The 16,835-nt window shown below is 40.0% G+C and overlaps 1 protein-coding gene across 5 annotated transcripts in view; it reads right to left on the minus strand.

Annotated features, from left to right (window-relative positions):
* Vti1a (vesicle transport through interaction with t-SNAREs 1A) overlaps nucleotides 1-16,835 on the minus strand; it is a 308,900-nt gene that overhangs the window by 229,136 nt on the left and 62,929 nt on the right. For all 5 annotated transcript variants that reach the window (XM_052183476.1, XM_052183503.1, XM_052183483.1 and 2 more), the window contains exons 4-5: nucleotides 12,988-13,065; nucleotides 2,192-2,276 (exon numbers count right to left, since the gene is read on the minus strand). In XM_052183476.1, the coding sequence (XP_052039436.1) occupies nucleotides 2,192-2,276; nucleotides 12,988-13,065 (163 nt within the window). The remainder of the gene's footprint in view (nucleotides 1-2,191; nucleotides 2,277-12,987; nucleotides 13,066-16,835) is intronic.

Here is a 16,835-nt window from a genome sequence, read left to right on the forward strand (position 1 = left end):
CCAACTCATTCACAACATTGGGCAATAGTTCCTAGATTACTGTGCTCAAATAAAATGTCCACAGCATTCCGAGAAGGCGTGAGCAATGAGTGGCTCAGCAGTTTTGAGCACTGCTGCTCTTCCAGAGGACGTGGGTTCATTTCCCAGCAACACCTGTAACTCTGGTTCTAGGAAATCCAGAGGCACCAGCATGCACTCAGTGAGTACAGACACACATTCAGGGAACACACTCATACACATAAAATAAAAACAATAAAAATTACGTCCAAAGCCCCAAACAGGGTTGCCACGTTCACTATTTTCAAGTAAAGAAATATATCAAACTTGTTTCTACTATTATCACGTCATATTCTACTTATGTTCTAACCACCCCAGGTATGGAGCTAACTCCAGGCTTAATTTTATAGCTCACCATTGTATCCTCAGCATTGTGTTCCTTGTACATCAGAAGGAATAATTAGCAGCTCCCATACTGCCTTACAACCATAGTCGATGCACAGTCTTCTCATACGGCCATATCCTTTGATGACCCTTCATTTTGGGGAAAGAGCCACCTGGATAGTGAAGTGAAAGGCTGAGATAGCCACCAGAGAGGTCACTGACACAGCTAGAGGACACTGACCATCTACATGTTCAAGCCCAAGGCAAGCCCGAGGAGGTCCATCAATGGATGCTGGACAAGGAAGGCCCTTCTCTAATCAATGTAACGTTCAGTACAGACAGTAAGAATTGGCCAAACAGTACACACCCTTTCTATTCCTTTAAAACATACAGATTTTCATGCAACAAAAAAAAAAAACTTTTTATAAGATAATCATGTATCCTCAAATGGCCACACAATAACGATACACAGATTTCTACATGTATTTTATAACATATCCAATACTTTAACATAAATATGCTATTATCTTAAAAATTCTGAGATGTGTGATTTACTTCTATTTCATTGAAGAATGAAGAGGCTCAGGGAAGTGAAATGATTCTCTCAGTGTCAGAGAAATAGGAGATTTGGAAGGTGGCTCCTCCCACTGTTCATGGACCTCGCAAGGGTCTGCTCTAAGGGTGAGCTCCAAACCAAAGGGGCCCTGTCAGAGCAGAGAGTCCACCTGTCAGTAACTTCAGGAAAACAGCAGTGCACACTGGTAAAAACTGGGAGCATGGTGGTCTTCTTCAGGTCCTCAGCATTAATAAACAGTCTCCATCCTAGGTTCTATAGAATGTACACATAAGCCAACGCAGCCAGGGTAGCCATGACACAGGGCAAGCACACTGGTCAGTCAAAGCCAGTACCTGCACATACTTTAATTATACTCACTCTTTGCACAGTACATGCTTTGGTAACACTAAATTAAATTTTTTGCAGGAAAATTCTGCTAATCACATATTTTTGTAGTTTATACAACGGGCAAGAACAATTTAAAATATACAAAAGACATTGTTTATGATTTATAGTTTAGAAAATAAAAAGTGTGGTTGAAAAACAAGGAACTCATAAAAACCAAAGTATTATGATGTTTGTTGTTTAAAAACACTCACTGCATGAGACACACACACACACACAGAGTCTATTTTGAATAGACTAGCCTTAGAAAAATTACAATGGTCTTCTTTGCAATATAACTACTGTTAGTTCAAACCAAAAGTTTGAATAGTATACAACCATGAATATTTCTTGTTTTATAGATATTTTCATATGTGGTCAGAGGTTTTGTTTGTGGTTTTTATAAAACAGAGTCATTAAAGGGACCATTTTCAACAGTGAGAAAACAAGTGAAGTGAACTAAGTATTGTTACATCTTTGTCCTCAGCTGCTATCATTTAGAATGATTAAATGTTAATTTTTACACATGTGACTAAAACCCAAGCCACAAACAAGGGAGACTCTCCATCATTGCGGGTGGGTAAACTGACAACATGTAACTGCACATTAAGACAAATGTAGAATTTAGACAAAGTATCCAGTCTGCTTTCAGATGTAGACTTTCAAACCTCAGGAAGGTTTTCAGTAGATGTCATGCCTTTTAACTTGAAAAAAGATAAGCGCAAATAAGCTCCCAATTGTCTCCCCAATATGTAAACCACATCTCGGGCTGCTGTCTCCGCTGCTCCTTTGAAGTTCTGCTGAAATGTCATGTGTTGTGAGGACTGCTGTGCATAAGCAAGACAATTTGCTCACTTTCAGAATTCTTACCGGTCTCCACTGCTATCTGGTATCCAGCCTCTAGACTCCGAGATGACCTTTCCAGCCTCTCCGTGTTATCCAGCAGATGTGCCCTCTGAAAGGAAGGGGGAGTCAGGAGAATGGCTACAATGTTCTTTTTTTGCCTTTTTAAAATATAATGCCTTTGTGAGTCTTACCATTAGGGTGTGGAGGGTGTCTACAATAAATAAATTTTAGCAGACAGTTCATCAGAGGAAACACAAAAATAGACAGATTTCCAATCAAACATGTGTGGACTGTCTGCTTATTTGTTTTTTGTTGTTTGTTTGTTGGTTGGTTTTTGTTGTTTCTTTTTTTGGGGCCCCCATGTTGTAAGTAGACAAAACAAATCTTCCTCCACCACATCGAGAAATGCACGAGGAGCAGAGCCAACTGGATCGTCCTATGTTAACACAGAGGAGACACATGCATAGCGTCGTGATACTCATCTGTGTTAAGTTTTATAAAATGCAGTCATTTCCAAAATTTACTTGGTCCTTTGATTTCTGCAGATCATAATTTCTAAACAAGAACTTTTTATTTTTAAGAAAATGATTTTTATTTTGGCTGTACAGCAAAACGACACACAGAACAACAGCGTTGTTCAGACAGAATATTCAACAGCGCTGTTAGCTCAAAGGCAGCACGGGACAAACCAGCACGGCACGGGGACACATGCGATTGACTCGGAGGTGCACAACGGACAATTCTTCTCCAACACATGACCCTGGGTTTAAAGTGAACTACCAGCACATAGTGTTTTGGTCTATGAACTAAAATCAGAATCAACTCTTAGAAATAACATTATACGCAGCTCTTTTATATTACATCTGATGGGCAAATTAGAGAACTCCTCTAATATTTTAACTTTTCCTTTCTACATTGAAACCCTGTGTTTTTGATCCTACAATAGATCCACTCAGGTTACCAAAATATATCCATGGGCTAGCCATGTCTATGGATGAATGGTATATACATGTGGTGCACATGTGCAGATATTGAGATGCTTAAAAATATATGAACATGCGTGCCTGTACATTTGGAGGCGGGGCTGCTTATGTATCTGTATAAATTAGTATCTTTTGCCCTCAAATCAGTGTTGGTCAAAGAGAAAGGAAGCATGCAAACACAACTCTACAACTTTGTGTTGTTGACAGATGTCACTTAAAATTGAAGCAATGCTTTCTGATAATAATAAAAAAGGAGGTGCCACATGCATTATCTGAGTGGCTGCCGAGTGCAATGATCTACCTTGCTCTAATGAGCCCCCATGGATCTTGGAGATGCAAGCTGTATTGACATGCACACTTAAGCTAATACACCTAGACCAGTGCCTCCAAGCTCCAGCAGCCGGGGATGCTGACAGAATATCTTGCTTCCATCTTCAAAGAAAGGAAGTGATTAGTATGTTATCATTACCATTCAAAACGTGATTTCCTTATTCCCTCCCGGCATAGGTGACACATCTGAGATGCGGCCAGACGTTAGAGGCAGCTAAAGCCACATCAAAGCTTTCCTTGAAAAATTTTTTGGGGGAAGGGGGGGAATCATTAAAACAATGCTTTTAGAACCGAGAGAAAAGACCGATGTGAAGGTCAGGGAGCAGCAAGAGCAGCCTTATAATAATTAATAGAGATGTCTAATGTACAGTGTGGAAATTAAGAGAAATAGTGCCCCTCCTTCTGGAAAATAAATGAAATAAATAAAATGGGGGAAAGAAGTAAAAAGAGCTTCTTATGTCACAAGAAAAGCAAGATCATGGAGGTCTGCAAGTGAGGAGCAGAGCAGCGCCTCTCTGCGCTGGCCGTGCCGACGTCCACATGGAACTCAACACTGCCACAGCTCTCCCAGTTCAGGGAGTGAAGACTGCTTTTCTCTCCTCTGAATATTGTTTTCTACCTAAACAAAGGATGTCAAACTGGTACTTCTCTAAAACATATCAATCCAATCTGAGAAAGCAAAAGTAACTCTAAATTTTAATCCAGATGAAGACAATTTTGGGCTTGTTTTCATGTTGTATGAAATCCTAAATTCAAAGAAGATATTTAGATTAATAGAGATTAAAAAAAATCACACACCATACTGGAAGTGGATCTTTCTTTATGTTAATAATATGATGGAAAAATAAAAGCATGCCATACATGTGAAGAGTAAAGTATTTAAATAAACTATTTGGGGGATTCTAGAGCTAAACAGGGAATCAAAATGTCACAATAGGCATTAAACACTGCAAGCTCTGTGCTAAGCAGTGGAAGCAACTGCTTCTTCCAGAGTGTTTCATTTTTTCAGAGAAAATCTGCACCCAAGAGGATGCTCAGCTTACGGGCAGCTTCCCAGCAGGGTTCCCCCTCACATTTCGAAACTTCTTCACTAAAGTCAAACTAAAATCAAGCTCTGCAAGAGCGGTCTGTTTACACTGCTCCCTCTGCCCTGCGTGGCCGGCCAGCCGACCGGCCTTTAAATGAAAGGCGAGCCACTACAGTGGTGCCGGGCTTTCAACCTGCCCCACTCTCCACCCAAACTCGGTCTCTCACCCTCTTCTTAGCCCCTTTCAAAGGAGGTGAGGGAAGCTGCACAGGAGCTTCAGACGGAGCTCAGCTTGTGTGAGGAGCTGGGCAAAGTAGAAAGCCAGACTGCAGGATTCCAACAGCTCAGCACAGCCAACACCAGAGCTCCGTGTGCTACAACCCTGCTCTAAGCACACCCTGAAGAGAGCAGTCCCAGGAAGGACGTGCACACTGGATTTCTAAACACAACAAATACTGTGTCCTCGCATAGATGGGTTGTCTTTTTAAAAGAGGCACATGTAAGAAATTGGGGTAATATTCACTGTATGAATATAAACAGAACCTGACTGGGAGAAGAGCCCTTCTGAGCCATCTGCTTGCAAGCTCAGTTGCATCACCAAAGCCATAAATATCAGTGCTTCGCCCAAATCAAAGACACAGACAATACAATTCCTGAAATTATCATTCTACCACCAAATGATCTAATTCTCCTGATAGTAATTCTATCACAGTACAGCTTCAGAAACAACAACTATGGCACTGAAATTGGTACAACTGCTGACAAAGAAAAATAAGAGAGATGACCAAGCAATAATATATAACACAGGATATGGGGATATGATTTTCAGCTTTTTGCATGAAGAATTCCTCAGATCCTGTACCACAGCAGAACAATGGGACCAAAAATTACCACAGTTATTATAACACACAGGAATTTTATCCGTCAAATCCCTGCCAATTCATGGACAAGAGCTTTGTGGAGTTTCTTTGCACGCAGTACCTGTGTATGAGTGTGTGTGTGCGCGCGCACAAATGCATGTGAATGTGTGTGTGAGAGTGTGAGTGCATGAGCGCATTCAACTCTTTACTGTTCCTTTCATTGACATCTCAACAATTCAAGTTCCTCGGCATAGGGTAAGGATCTCTAAATACACACAACAGACAGACACACTTCCCAGGGACAGTCATTCAGAGAGTAATCAATACTATAATACTATAACTAATTACACTCATTTAGTATATACATATATACATATACTTCCACGTTGGAAAAGAAAAAAACAAACAAAATATCAGAGGTTATTGGTGTGTTCTCTTTCTTCAGCTTACATGTCATTATCACTTTTGCTGAACTAAATCGTCCTTCCAGCAAGACAGTTGCTCACAAGCCTGAGGATCAACAAACTCTCAACAGAATAGCTGTCCACTACAGGGACCATCCAGGAAAGCTGCAGTCAATACGCTCGACCAAGTGCAGAAGTAATTCAAACTACTGAGGCTGCTGGGAGCAAGAGGGCTGTTTTAACAGTAATATTGTCTGCTATTTGGTATCCTTGTGAGAAAACCAAATTTGATGTTACTGAATAAGATGTAATTATCTCTGAAAAAGTGAACCAAAGCATTTTTGGTGTGTTTGGACTTTGTGGAAAACAACAGGAAACAGAATCCTTTGGCCACAGTCGCTGGCGTTGTGCAGGGATGCATCAGGGTCACAGAAGACTCTGGAGCAGCACAGTAGACCTGACTCAGGTCAGGAGGACTCATCTGGGGCTGTTTCCTACAGAAAGGGAAACACTTAACAGTGAAGCAAGCTTCGCTGCTCCTGGGTATCCCTGAAGCAGAGCAAGGCGCTTACAATGTGTGTGTCCCACGGTGTTTATATGGAACCCTGTGTCTAGCAGGTGGAGGGAGTTCTCGGTAAAATAAATCAGGATCAGGGAAAAAAAATGAGGTCATACTAACTTCACCGAGAAACCAGCACAAATAAAAGAAACACAAAGTTAGAAGCCCGCAGAACAGCACAGCTCCATACAGTTTTAGGATATGCCTGCCTTATTCCGCCCCTTTTTTGCTTTCTGGCTTTAAAAAGATTAACTGTCTCTCAGTGTCAACAAGCAACAGTGCCCCCACCCACAACGACTAGAAACAGTTCTGAGAAGACGGTCAGAGGGGAAGACTTCTGAAGTCATAAAGTCAACAGTTTTGTCAAGTGTACATTTCCTTGGGAAAAAAGGGAACACAAGACTCTTCAGATTTAGAAAATAAAATTTACAAGAAATAGCAGAACTAAGGAGGGAAAAAAAAGCAAGGCAAGAAATACTTACCTCTTCACGTAATTTTATCAACTGCACCATGAATGCACACACACAAAAAGAAGATAAAAAGGGGAGAAATGGCAGGAGAGAAAGATCAGTTGTGTGACAGGATACAGAATTAACATTGACAATTCATCTGTTTACATGTTTAGCATTTAAAAATCACAGACAAACACATTAAAAGAACCTAAGCATAGACTACATGTGGAGGTTTTTGAACAAATAAAGATCACTTTCTCACACTGTCACATTAAACAAAGAGAATAGTGTGAAATTCTCTTTTAAAGTACATCTAAGAACCATCATGAAATAAAGGGGAACGACTTCATAGAAGTCTATATTATAAAAAAAGAAAACAAGTTTACTGCGTCTCTCTTCTAAGAATGCACCATTAGAGAGCATTTGTATATACAAGATTTCAGGGTGTTTCTTTATTCAGAGTTTTGACAACTGATTTCTGATTTTACCAACAAATGAAAATGATCAGTAGCTCACACTCTGGCTCCAGTTAAGTATTTAAAACAGCAACAAAATAAGCTACTATTATGTTCTGGCTTACTGCCATACTGCACACATCCTAATGCTAAAACTACAATGGAATCACATTTCAGCTGAGAATTAACAAAAACACATATTAAGTACCTATCTCAACAGTTAATGCCAAGATTTGTGGTTTTTCTATAATAATACATTACTCATTTTGTGTTCTTTTATTTGACTTTTTGTTTCTTCATTTTCTAGTTATCTTCATCTGACAAACTGGGGCATACCAAAGGAAGGAGTCCTCTTATTGTGTTTGTTCTGTGGTCTGCTTTCACTAAATTCAAATCAAAAACCACTTTTTTGGTTGTGAGTTCGTTCTCCTATGGCAAAATTTTAATCCCTACCTTTTATATTTCCATAGCTATAACAGATGCAGCAAGGTCCTAGGCACCAAGAATCCATGAAATCATAAATCTGCCCCACTCTGGGTATGTGTTTGACATCATTCTAAGCCACAAACTTCACTGCATTATTAAAATGACTACCACAGCTTCACAATGCTCAGAAAAGAAGCCTGTGCCACAAGACCATAAGCTACATTCTAGGTTTGAAATTTGCATCCTCAGCCATTCAAGACTACAACTGATAATTTTTAAATATCCAAGTGCTATAGCATCTGTTACAACACGTGACATGCAGGCCAATAAATTAAGCAATTGCTTCAGAGAAAAGTGTTATGAATGGCTCAGACATAATAAAAGTACTGTGTTCCCTGCAGCCTGGAATCTCAACACCTAAGGTCTCAGTCTCAAGTTTAAGGCGGGCAAGTGTGCATTTCAGATCATCCTGCCATTTTATTTGTTACAGGAAAGCACTTCACACATAAAAGGAAATCCAAGTTGTCATAAAACCTTTACAGAAAGGGTTTAGAATTCATTGTATAGTGACTAGTCTGCACTTAACAAAAGTTTAAATGTCAAATGTCCAAAGCAGGCACAAAGTTACGGTTTTAAATATACCCGTTCCCTTCCGCACAACCACCCAGCGTAGCATCTCATTTTTTCCCATGGAAAGTGGCAAATTTGTTCTCTAGATGAAGTTAAAACGTAACCTAATATACCTAGCCTATCACACATTGGAGTCTTCCTCTTTGCCATTTGAACAGCATGGCAGAAAAACGCTAACAGTGAATCTCAGAGAGAAACGTGGGAATTGATCGCAAGGCTCTTTTTTCTGGGCACCATTCTTCAGTTGACTATGATACTTAAAGGGCCAAAGTTTAAAACTACTTGTCAGCAGTGGAGTCCATTGGGGCATGCCGCCCTACCGTAAGCAAGAGTGTTTAAAAATGCTACCCATTTGCTTTTTCAATGGGTTCCAAACAAAAAAACCGTTCTATCTTGTTTGTGCTGCATGGCTGCATTCAAGCTCCTCACGGATCCGTAGCTAAGCTAGGTAACGGGAGGTTTCTAATCTTCATCTTTTTCTCCCCCTTAACTTTCTTTCTCTCTCTTTTTGCAGGGGTGGGGTGGGTGGTGTTTAGGCAAAGAGTTAAGAATTGAAGTAAACAAAGATGGTTGCTTTTTGAAAATTAACAATGCTTAGACGCCACTAAAAGCAGCGACTTGAACCTCTTATCCAGTTGCTAGCTCCATCCCAGGCGCCATGAAAGTGTGCAAAACCATCATGTTGGCTTATGATAATCCACATCTTTTTTGAAACAAAGATTTCTCCCCACAACCCCACCCGGAATGCAGAATTTGATACAAGAGGTAATCTGTTCCTTTGTGGGCTGAAAAAAAAATCTGGTTTACGCTGGTTTGAACCAGTGGAATCTCTTGTGGTTAAGCCTTCTGCTGTGACTAAAATCAAAACTGCACTGTGGAGCATGGGCGGGTGGGTGTGCATGAGCTCCTCTCTGTGTATGTGTGTGAGGTGCCTCACGTGACTCCCAGAACTCCCGAATTTTTTTTTTAAGCTGATAACGCCACTGCCGCCTCTGTCCGCATACAGATAACGAATAAATGCTGAACTCTATTAAACGCCCTTTACACATTATCGTGGGTCGAACACACAATTTTCTGAACTTATGATGACAGTCTATTTATTTTGCTAGAAACCCCCAGCACGAAGGAGCAGATTCGTGCCTGGTAATGATCTGCTCTGCCAGGGCTGTATGAAATGATACCGACCTTCTTCAGATCTCGCGGAATTAAATTGACCGACTTCACCCCCTGGTCTGTAGCTGAAGTTTGACACACTTTATGCACAGCAAGCCCAAATCGGAACTTAAGAGAGCCTTGCATTAAAAAATTAAGCAATCATTATCTGTTACACATTGCTTCTCCACAAAAACTTCCTCATGGAGGAAACCATTCTATCCTTTATATGTTTTTTTAATCTATGTAGGATTTTCTCAAAGTCATTGGATCAATATAATTTTGCATATGGCAAGCAAGAGTCTATTAGTATCCAAAACAAGAACTTAGGATATTTTATTTGTCCCTATTGCCAAACTCCACTCTGGAAGCCTGTATGGCTTTATTCTATAATCTGTGTTTTGTCTATTCTGAGAATGGGTCTCATGAAAGGAAATCAGAGTAAGAACTATCAAGCTTTCTGCTCTAAATGCGGCATCACTGCACCCAACAGCTAAAAGAAATGACACACTGCATGCTGGAGGACAGACGGAAGGGCCCAGACTGCTGTCCTTTGGAAGCAAGGGACCTCAGCACTTCACGTGCAGAGGAGAGTCTGCCCCACCACCCACTTTGTTTTCTCTTCTTTGTCTTTCTTTCTTTCTTTTCTCTTTTTCTTTTTTAAATCCGGGATGAGGTATATTTAATTAAATAAAGCAGATATGAATCCAAAAATATACAGAGAAGTTGATCTAGAATGCAATTAGATGTATATTGTACTAAGGACATTAAACATGTACTTGAGTAATTCTTAACTGTAGAAAGAGTGGTATTTCTAATCAGGGAAGAAATATAAATATACCCCCCAAAGAAAACTACTCTCATTCACAGCTAGCTAGAAGATTATAGCTACATGCGCCAACATTTGGTTGTAGATGTCTAAGAGAACTCACCATAGATACCACAGAGAGAAAGTTAATTGCTACTGTATTCACACGTGTCCAAACCTTCACCAGGAAGCCCTGGTATGGAGGAGGTGCATGAGGCGGTGGACATGAAGTCAGCACTGCACACATTTGCAGTCATAACTACTGCCTGTTTATTTTCTTTTCCCCCTTACAGTCACTGTGTATATTTAACTGACAGATAGATGCTAATTTACGTTAAGTGACTATGACTAATTTTGCTTTCAGACAAGCTTTCTGTATATATTAAAAGTCTGTCATAATTATGTGACAGGAAGGCCTGGAAGCCAACATGTGGACGGCCAGCATGCACATAAACTTCTTTCTGAGTAGTGGAGATTTTCTTATATGAATGATGGGTGGTCTACTCAGAGCACTACCTACTTACCTACACAGAACTATATAAGAAGAGCCCACTTTAAACCCTCTCTGTAAAGAGAGACCCCTGCCTTGACTGCTGAGTCAGAATGACACTGAAGAGAATAAAGTTATTCTCACATTGGAAGTTTGCTCTGGGAAGAGACATTTAAATCCCTACATTGTGACAAAGGACTTCAACACAGAATTTAATGACTTCATCGTGGTATGGAAATTCTGCTCTGCATGGCAACAAATTATCCAAAGAGCTTAGCATGGTCTCTTTGAACTTTCACACCTCATTCCAATTTTAGGCTGAAAAGTTCAGGAATCATAATCTACCGTTTGCATATTCTCATGACTGTAATTTGCTGTGCTGTATTTATTAAAGTGACAGGTCCTTACAGTTAACTTCAGGTTCCCCAAGCACTTTCAGAATTTGCAGGTTTGATTCATATAAGTCCAGGAGAAGTCTCTGCATAATCACTTTAAAGTGACAGAAATATAATTCAAAATATTCAGGAAGCGTGAGCTCAAATCTATTTTAGTGGAATATTTTTCTTTAGGCATAAAAATCATACTTCTATGTATGTAAAACTATTATTTTGGGTGTATAAAATGTCCATTAAGAGAAGTGAACAAGCTTTAGAAAGGATCTGTCAGAGAACTACATCATTACAATACAGAAACCTGGGTTAGACAGGGGCACCTCCTTCTTGCCCCTTCTCCATGAGGCAGCAGGCTCAGATGAGGGAAAGTCTACAGCTTTCAAAAGAACTGACATGGGGGCTACACATACACTTTTGTAGTTGTTGGATTTTTGTGTTTTGCAAAATTAAGAAAAAGTGTTTTGTGACTTTAAAAGGCAGAGAGCACTTTCTTCTCACACTCACACTGTTTAATAGAGTGTGAGCAAAACCTTTAGCTCTGCTCTTCCCCAGCCCCTGGAGCCGTTCTCAGGACTCCATCAGGAAACTTGAAACAAGTCAAATCTGGGCCCTGTCTCAACTCAGGCTGATGCCGTCCACACCGTGAAGGAGGTGAACACAGCTCAGGGCCTGTGACTCTTCTCCCATTTTTGGGGTAGCAGGATGGGTGCCTTTGTCAGACCAGCTTCTTCCCAGTTACAATGCTCACATTCAGGTGGTCTGGAATTTAGTGCAGTGAATAGAAACTCCTTGAAATGGGAAGTCCATCCTGCAAACTGTAGCGTGTTAGATGGATGTGCTACATCTTCCTGTCTAATCACAAGTTTGTTTTACTCGGTGCGTGGCTCATGTAGGTAGAGAAGCAAACCTTGGAAGGCCTGCCTTAGTAAATGCATTCACTTCTTGCCTATGATGCTCTCCGTCACCCATCAGTCCCCAGGGCTGTGTGAGAACCCCCTTCAGCCCTCCTCTGCCCACCCTGGATGGAGTACGGGCCCAGACATTTTAAATTCAGTTCTACACCAAGGGTCTGAAAACACTGTTTTTAAAAGTCATATATGTCATACCTGCGTGACATAATGATGTCTACAGCATTAATTCAATGACAGTAGTAGGATGCTAATTAGACTCATGGCAGGACTGTGTGGTCCAATGAGGAGCGACATACAAGCCATAAGAACCTTTAAGAAGAAATTGTATCAAGTATCTTTTTCTGTATGCAGATCTTAAGGTGCAAGCAGAACTGACCCCACCACTATTGTTACTGGTCATCTGACAGAAGCAGGGCGGGCCCTCAGCCTGGGTATCCACAAGAGTCTCACACTGGGGCTAGCATTTGCATTTTGGTGAATGTATTTTTAAGAAGCAACACAATAGGAGTTGGGGGCTGCACTGCGGAATCCTGAAAGCTTACTTTCATTTGTTTTGCTGCAAGTGTTGATTTAATTATGCAGCGTTCCTATCAAAGCTGCATTGTGTACTTTTTTATTCCTCCTACATGTGTTTGAGGTAAGACCTTGGCTTTGTCTGCAAACAGTGTGTTTCAAGTTATTTCTTAAGTACTAAATAATAAAGAAAAGAGAAGAAAAGAGTTTTTTTAAAGGATAGCAGGCAGCGATCACAAGGTAAAGGGTTAAATGTGAGATCTCCGAGAAACATTTTGAAGTTGATTAAGACTCCAGCTTTGCATTAAACAGTGTCGCTTCCACATGAGTAGCTGCTAATACTGTTGGGGAGCAGCTTGAGAGCCCAGTGTGCCTGTGACCTCTCCACCCTCCAGCCACCCACCGGGCCTTCCTCATTAGCATTCTACCTGGTTCTCTGAGGAATTCCCAGCATCCCCCAGGAGCTCATTCCGTACTTCGTCACTGTAGGCGATCCGTGACCTTTTCTATAAAACAAAACAAAAAAAGAAAGAATCAGGATGAACATTATAAAGCAAACGCTTGCATCCAAGCATTGGGGTATCAAGGAGGACCATCTCAAACCCTCTGGAGCCCCCTAATGGAAACCTACCGGCAGAGATATGCAAACCTAACTCAAATTCCAGAATCCACAAGCTTAGTGGAAATTAGAACTTTGGTTTTCTGTTTTGTAAAAAATACCACTATTGGAAGAAATTTCTGCTTTGTGTTCAAGTTCTATTACTTTTCCGAAGTAGATTAGAATTTACTTATGCATATTGTTTGAATAAAACCACTAACCTGAAAAAATGCAGTTATATTTTTTAAATTCATAAATTGTAATTAAAACAAGAGTTTTGGGGAGTCTTCAGTATGAAATGCACTGTACAATTTAGAGCTCTAAAAATGTCTACTTCTAGGATAATATTCATATCGCCAACTCTATGCTGGGGTGCCTGGGCGAGCGCATCTATATTTCATCATGTGATGTTACTATCCAGGAAGAGAAGGGATGGCAGAGACACGCCCCAGCTAGCAGTAATTCAAATGTCTCCCACTCCTTTATAAATAATGGCCTAAGGAAAAGTAACGTGGGTGAGGGAAGGGGGGACAAAGGGGAGAGGGGGAGCAGACAGTCAGAAAGACACTAGTAAAGGAAATATATTTTCCAATTCGAGCAACTAAAGGTAGTGTGCTACGAGTCAACATTTGACAATGAAATTGTATTTTTTGAGGACCCTGCCCTCACCTGTACAGCCAGAGGGACGTGGCTGTAAGCAACTCATGAATTATCTAAACGTACACATTTTGCGAAGCTGGGAGTTTCTGAAAATTAGTTGTGAAACTTGAGTGTGGTTATTGGTCCCTATTGCATCTTCACTAGTTAAGGCTGCCATCTCTGCTTCTCAATTAGAAAGTGGAGGTGGGAGGCTTGCATCCTTTCCTGGGCCTCTATAATCTATCTAGGACTTAAATGTTCTTCCTCACGCACCTGTGATCTGGAAAAACTACAGCAGTTTCAAAGGACTACCTGTAACCCATACGCAGGAGGCAACAGTAAGATTTCCAATAGATTTTTATGGCAGTCCATGAGCAAAGGTCTTACTTGGCTCATTATACCTTAAAAATCATATTATTTAAAGGAACCACAGACAGGAACAACCACTGAGTTTCAGATCATTTAAAAAGGCTAGTCTTTCTCAAGTAGGTGCCTTGTCTGAAACACAAAACACAGAAAAATTTTTTTACTACTTTCTTAATTCTCCCAAGGGTGGAACATAAAAGAGAATTTGCTTTATTGCATATAATTTAGTTTACTGCTTTTCTGGATGTAATTAAGCAAATGATATGGTGGATCTAGCAGAATCCAGTTTTAAAAGGCTTACTGGAATATAAATAAACATGCACACCACCCAGATATTTGTTTTAGGAAAAAGATGCAGTCTTGTAGAATTCTAACTAACTCGCCTTCAACTAAGACTAGAATCTCTAGGTCCTGATGCTCAGCTGAGAGTTTCTTCTGTCCTTAAACCATCACCTCTGGATAGACTCAGGAAAACAACACAGAGCTATAGAATACTTCCCTATAAAAAAGACAGAGACAACCACCCTGCCTGCCCAATGTCCCTCTTCAACACTCTTTTCCTGCCACAATATCTGTCTTAAAATTCAGCAGCTGCAATGGGTCTCTATTAGTAGATAAACAAAACTACAGTGGTGTTACAGGAAGAAGGACAAATTAAGAGACGTGAGTGAGTCTTTGGTGTGTGGTAAGGACATCTATTCTTTATCTCTTAGAAGTTCAGGAGCAGCTCAGTCATTCATCTGGGAAGTCAGCAGCTATTTTCTTACCACACAGAGCATATGCTTAGCCTGCTTGTCTTGCTGAAGCTACTATGGATCACCCACTTCTACTGACTTCATACAGGAAAGTATTTCAAAACGCTAAGCTACAAGGTCAGCTCATTTCATGATCTCAGTACAATACCTAGATCACACCAAACCTCTTTGCCCATTTGGAGATCCCCACCATCACAGTCTCAAGCCAGCTAAGCAAAAGCATTTACAGCATTAAAGGGAATGAACCTTTCCAACAGGCTGCACTATCAGAGCTGCCTCGTACATTATTCATTTCATCACAACGGGGGACTCAAACATTCCACAGGATGCAAAAATATCATATGGACATTGTTTTTGTTTTCTCCCCTTTTCACCAAAATACCAACAAATTGGCATAGATTGTTCAATTACATTATGTTCTTAGTTAGATTTAGTATACTTCAAACAAAAAGCAGCAATTAAGAGAATGCTGGCTCTGCCAGAGAGGAGAATGCACCCACAGCTGAAGGGTGGTCTCTAAGAAAGTCACTCCTCACCACTGGGACTTAGTGGCTGGTCTTGGAAGGCTTTTCTGGATGTAATTAAGCAAATGATATGCTGAGCATAACAAAGTGGTCCCTGGCAGGATTGACTTAAGGAAGGAAAAGACATTTCATTGCAAATATCAGAAATAACTCCCCACGCCCACGAGAACAGCACAATAATGCAAAAAATGGGACTCTGCACTAGAGTTCGTTCCATTTTCCAAAAATAAAACAAACTCAAGCTACTCTTTATTACAAATTATACTTAGAAGGCCAACACTGGCATTTTCTCATAATTTCTTAATATTTGAATTTTTTAACGAGCTGACTATAGGTAATTAACTATAACTCAGTCTTTGAAATCATCACTGCACTGGTTAAAAAGCAACAACTAAAAAAATAAATATAGATGAAATTCTTTTCAATGATAAATGGCATGTTTTAAGGATAATTGTTCCTAAAACATCAATAAATCATGTTATCTTTTATGGAATTTTAAAAACCTACATAATATTCTACACTAGAAGATTCTAAGATAATGAACTGGAACCTTTATTGTATCTTGATAAACCTAAAATATTTTTACTTTATTATTAAGAGTATAAAATCTGTACTTTAGCCCAATGCAAGCATGAGAATTTGAGCTGGAAATGTCACACATTCAGCTACAGTTTGAAGGAGCCCAATTCATAATGCATTTTATAAATAGTTAATGACTTCTATACATAAGCTAACCAGGCAAATCAAGAAATTGTCAACATTTTTAGTCTTAGTTGTCAGTTACCACTGTCTACCGGTGCTCTCTGTGTGGCTTCAGGAGAAGTCGGAAGGTCTCTGCAGTGTGTAATCTACTGCAGCTCCTGACCTATACAATAAGGTGCAAAGCTTCCACTGACAGTATTTCAAATACACATTGTGCACACACATACTCACATGCATGCACACACTCACACACTTTAGTTATGTGCTTATGTAAACCTTACTCTATGATTTATACTTCATACTTCAAATAAACTAAATACAGCTGAAAAATATACAGAATGATATGACCAAACTATGGCAAATTAACAATAGAGCTGTCTGCCTGTAGAAGTTGGAGATACCTAGCTTCTCTAAACAACTCTCAACTCTACAATGATGACAAAAGTGAGTCTGCAGTTATAAAAGTGAGAATTTCAGATGTAAAGAGATGCATTGATATGAACAGGATACTTGTGTATGGATTGGATGGTTTCCTTAAAGCCAAGTTGGAACAGAGACACTTGTTCAGTTTGATCTAGGAGTGTGGCTTGAAATAAGCTACTTACTTAACCTACACTTCAACATTTCCCAACTAAGCTCCATGTGTCTGTGAACACACACTGCAAAACAGGGAAGAACATGAATTAGCTTAG

Source organism: Apodemus sylvaticus, chromosome 1, assembly GCF_947179515.1.
Source record: "Apodemus sylvaticus chromosome 1, mApoSyl1.1, whole genome shotgun sequence".
NCBI classification, from domain to species: domain Eukaryota; kingdom Metazoa; phylum Chordata; class Mammalia; order Rodentia; family Muridae; genus Apodemus; species Apodemus sylvaticus.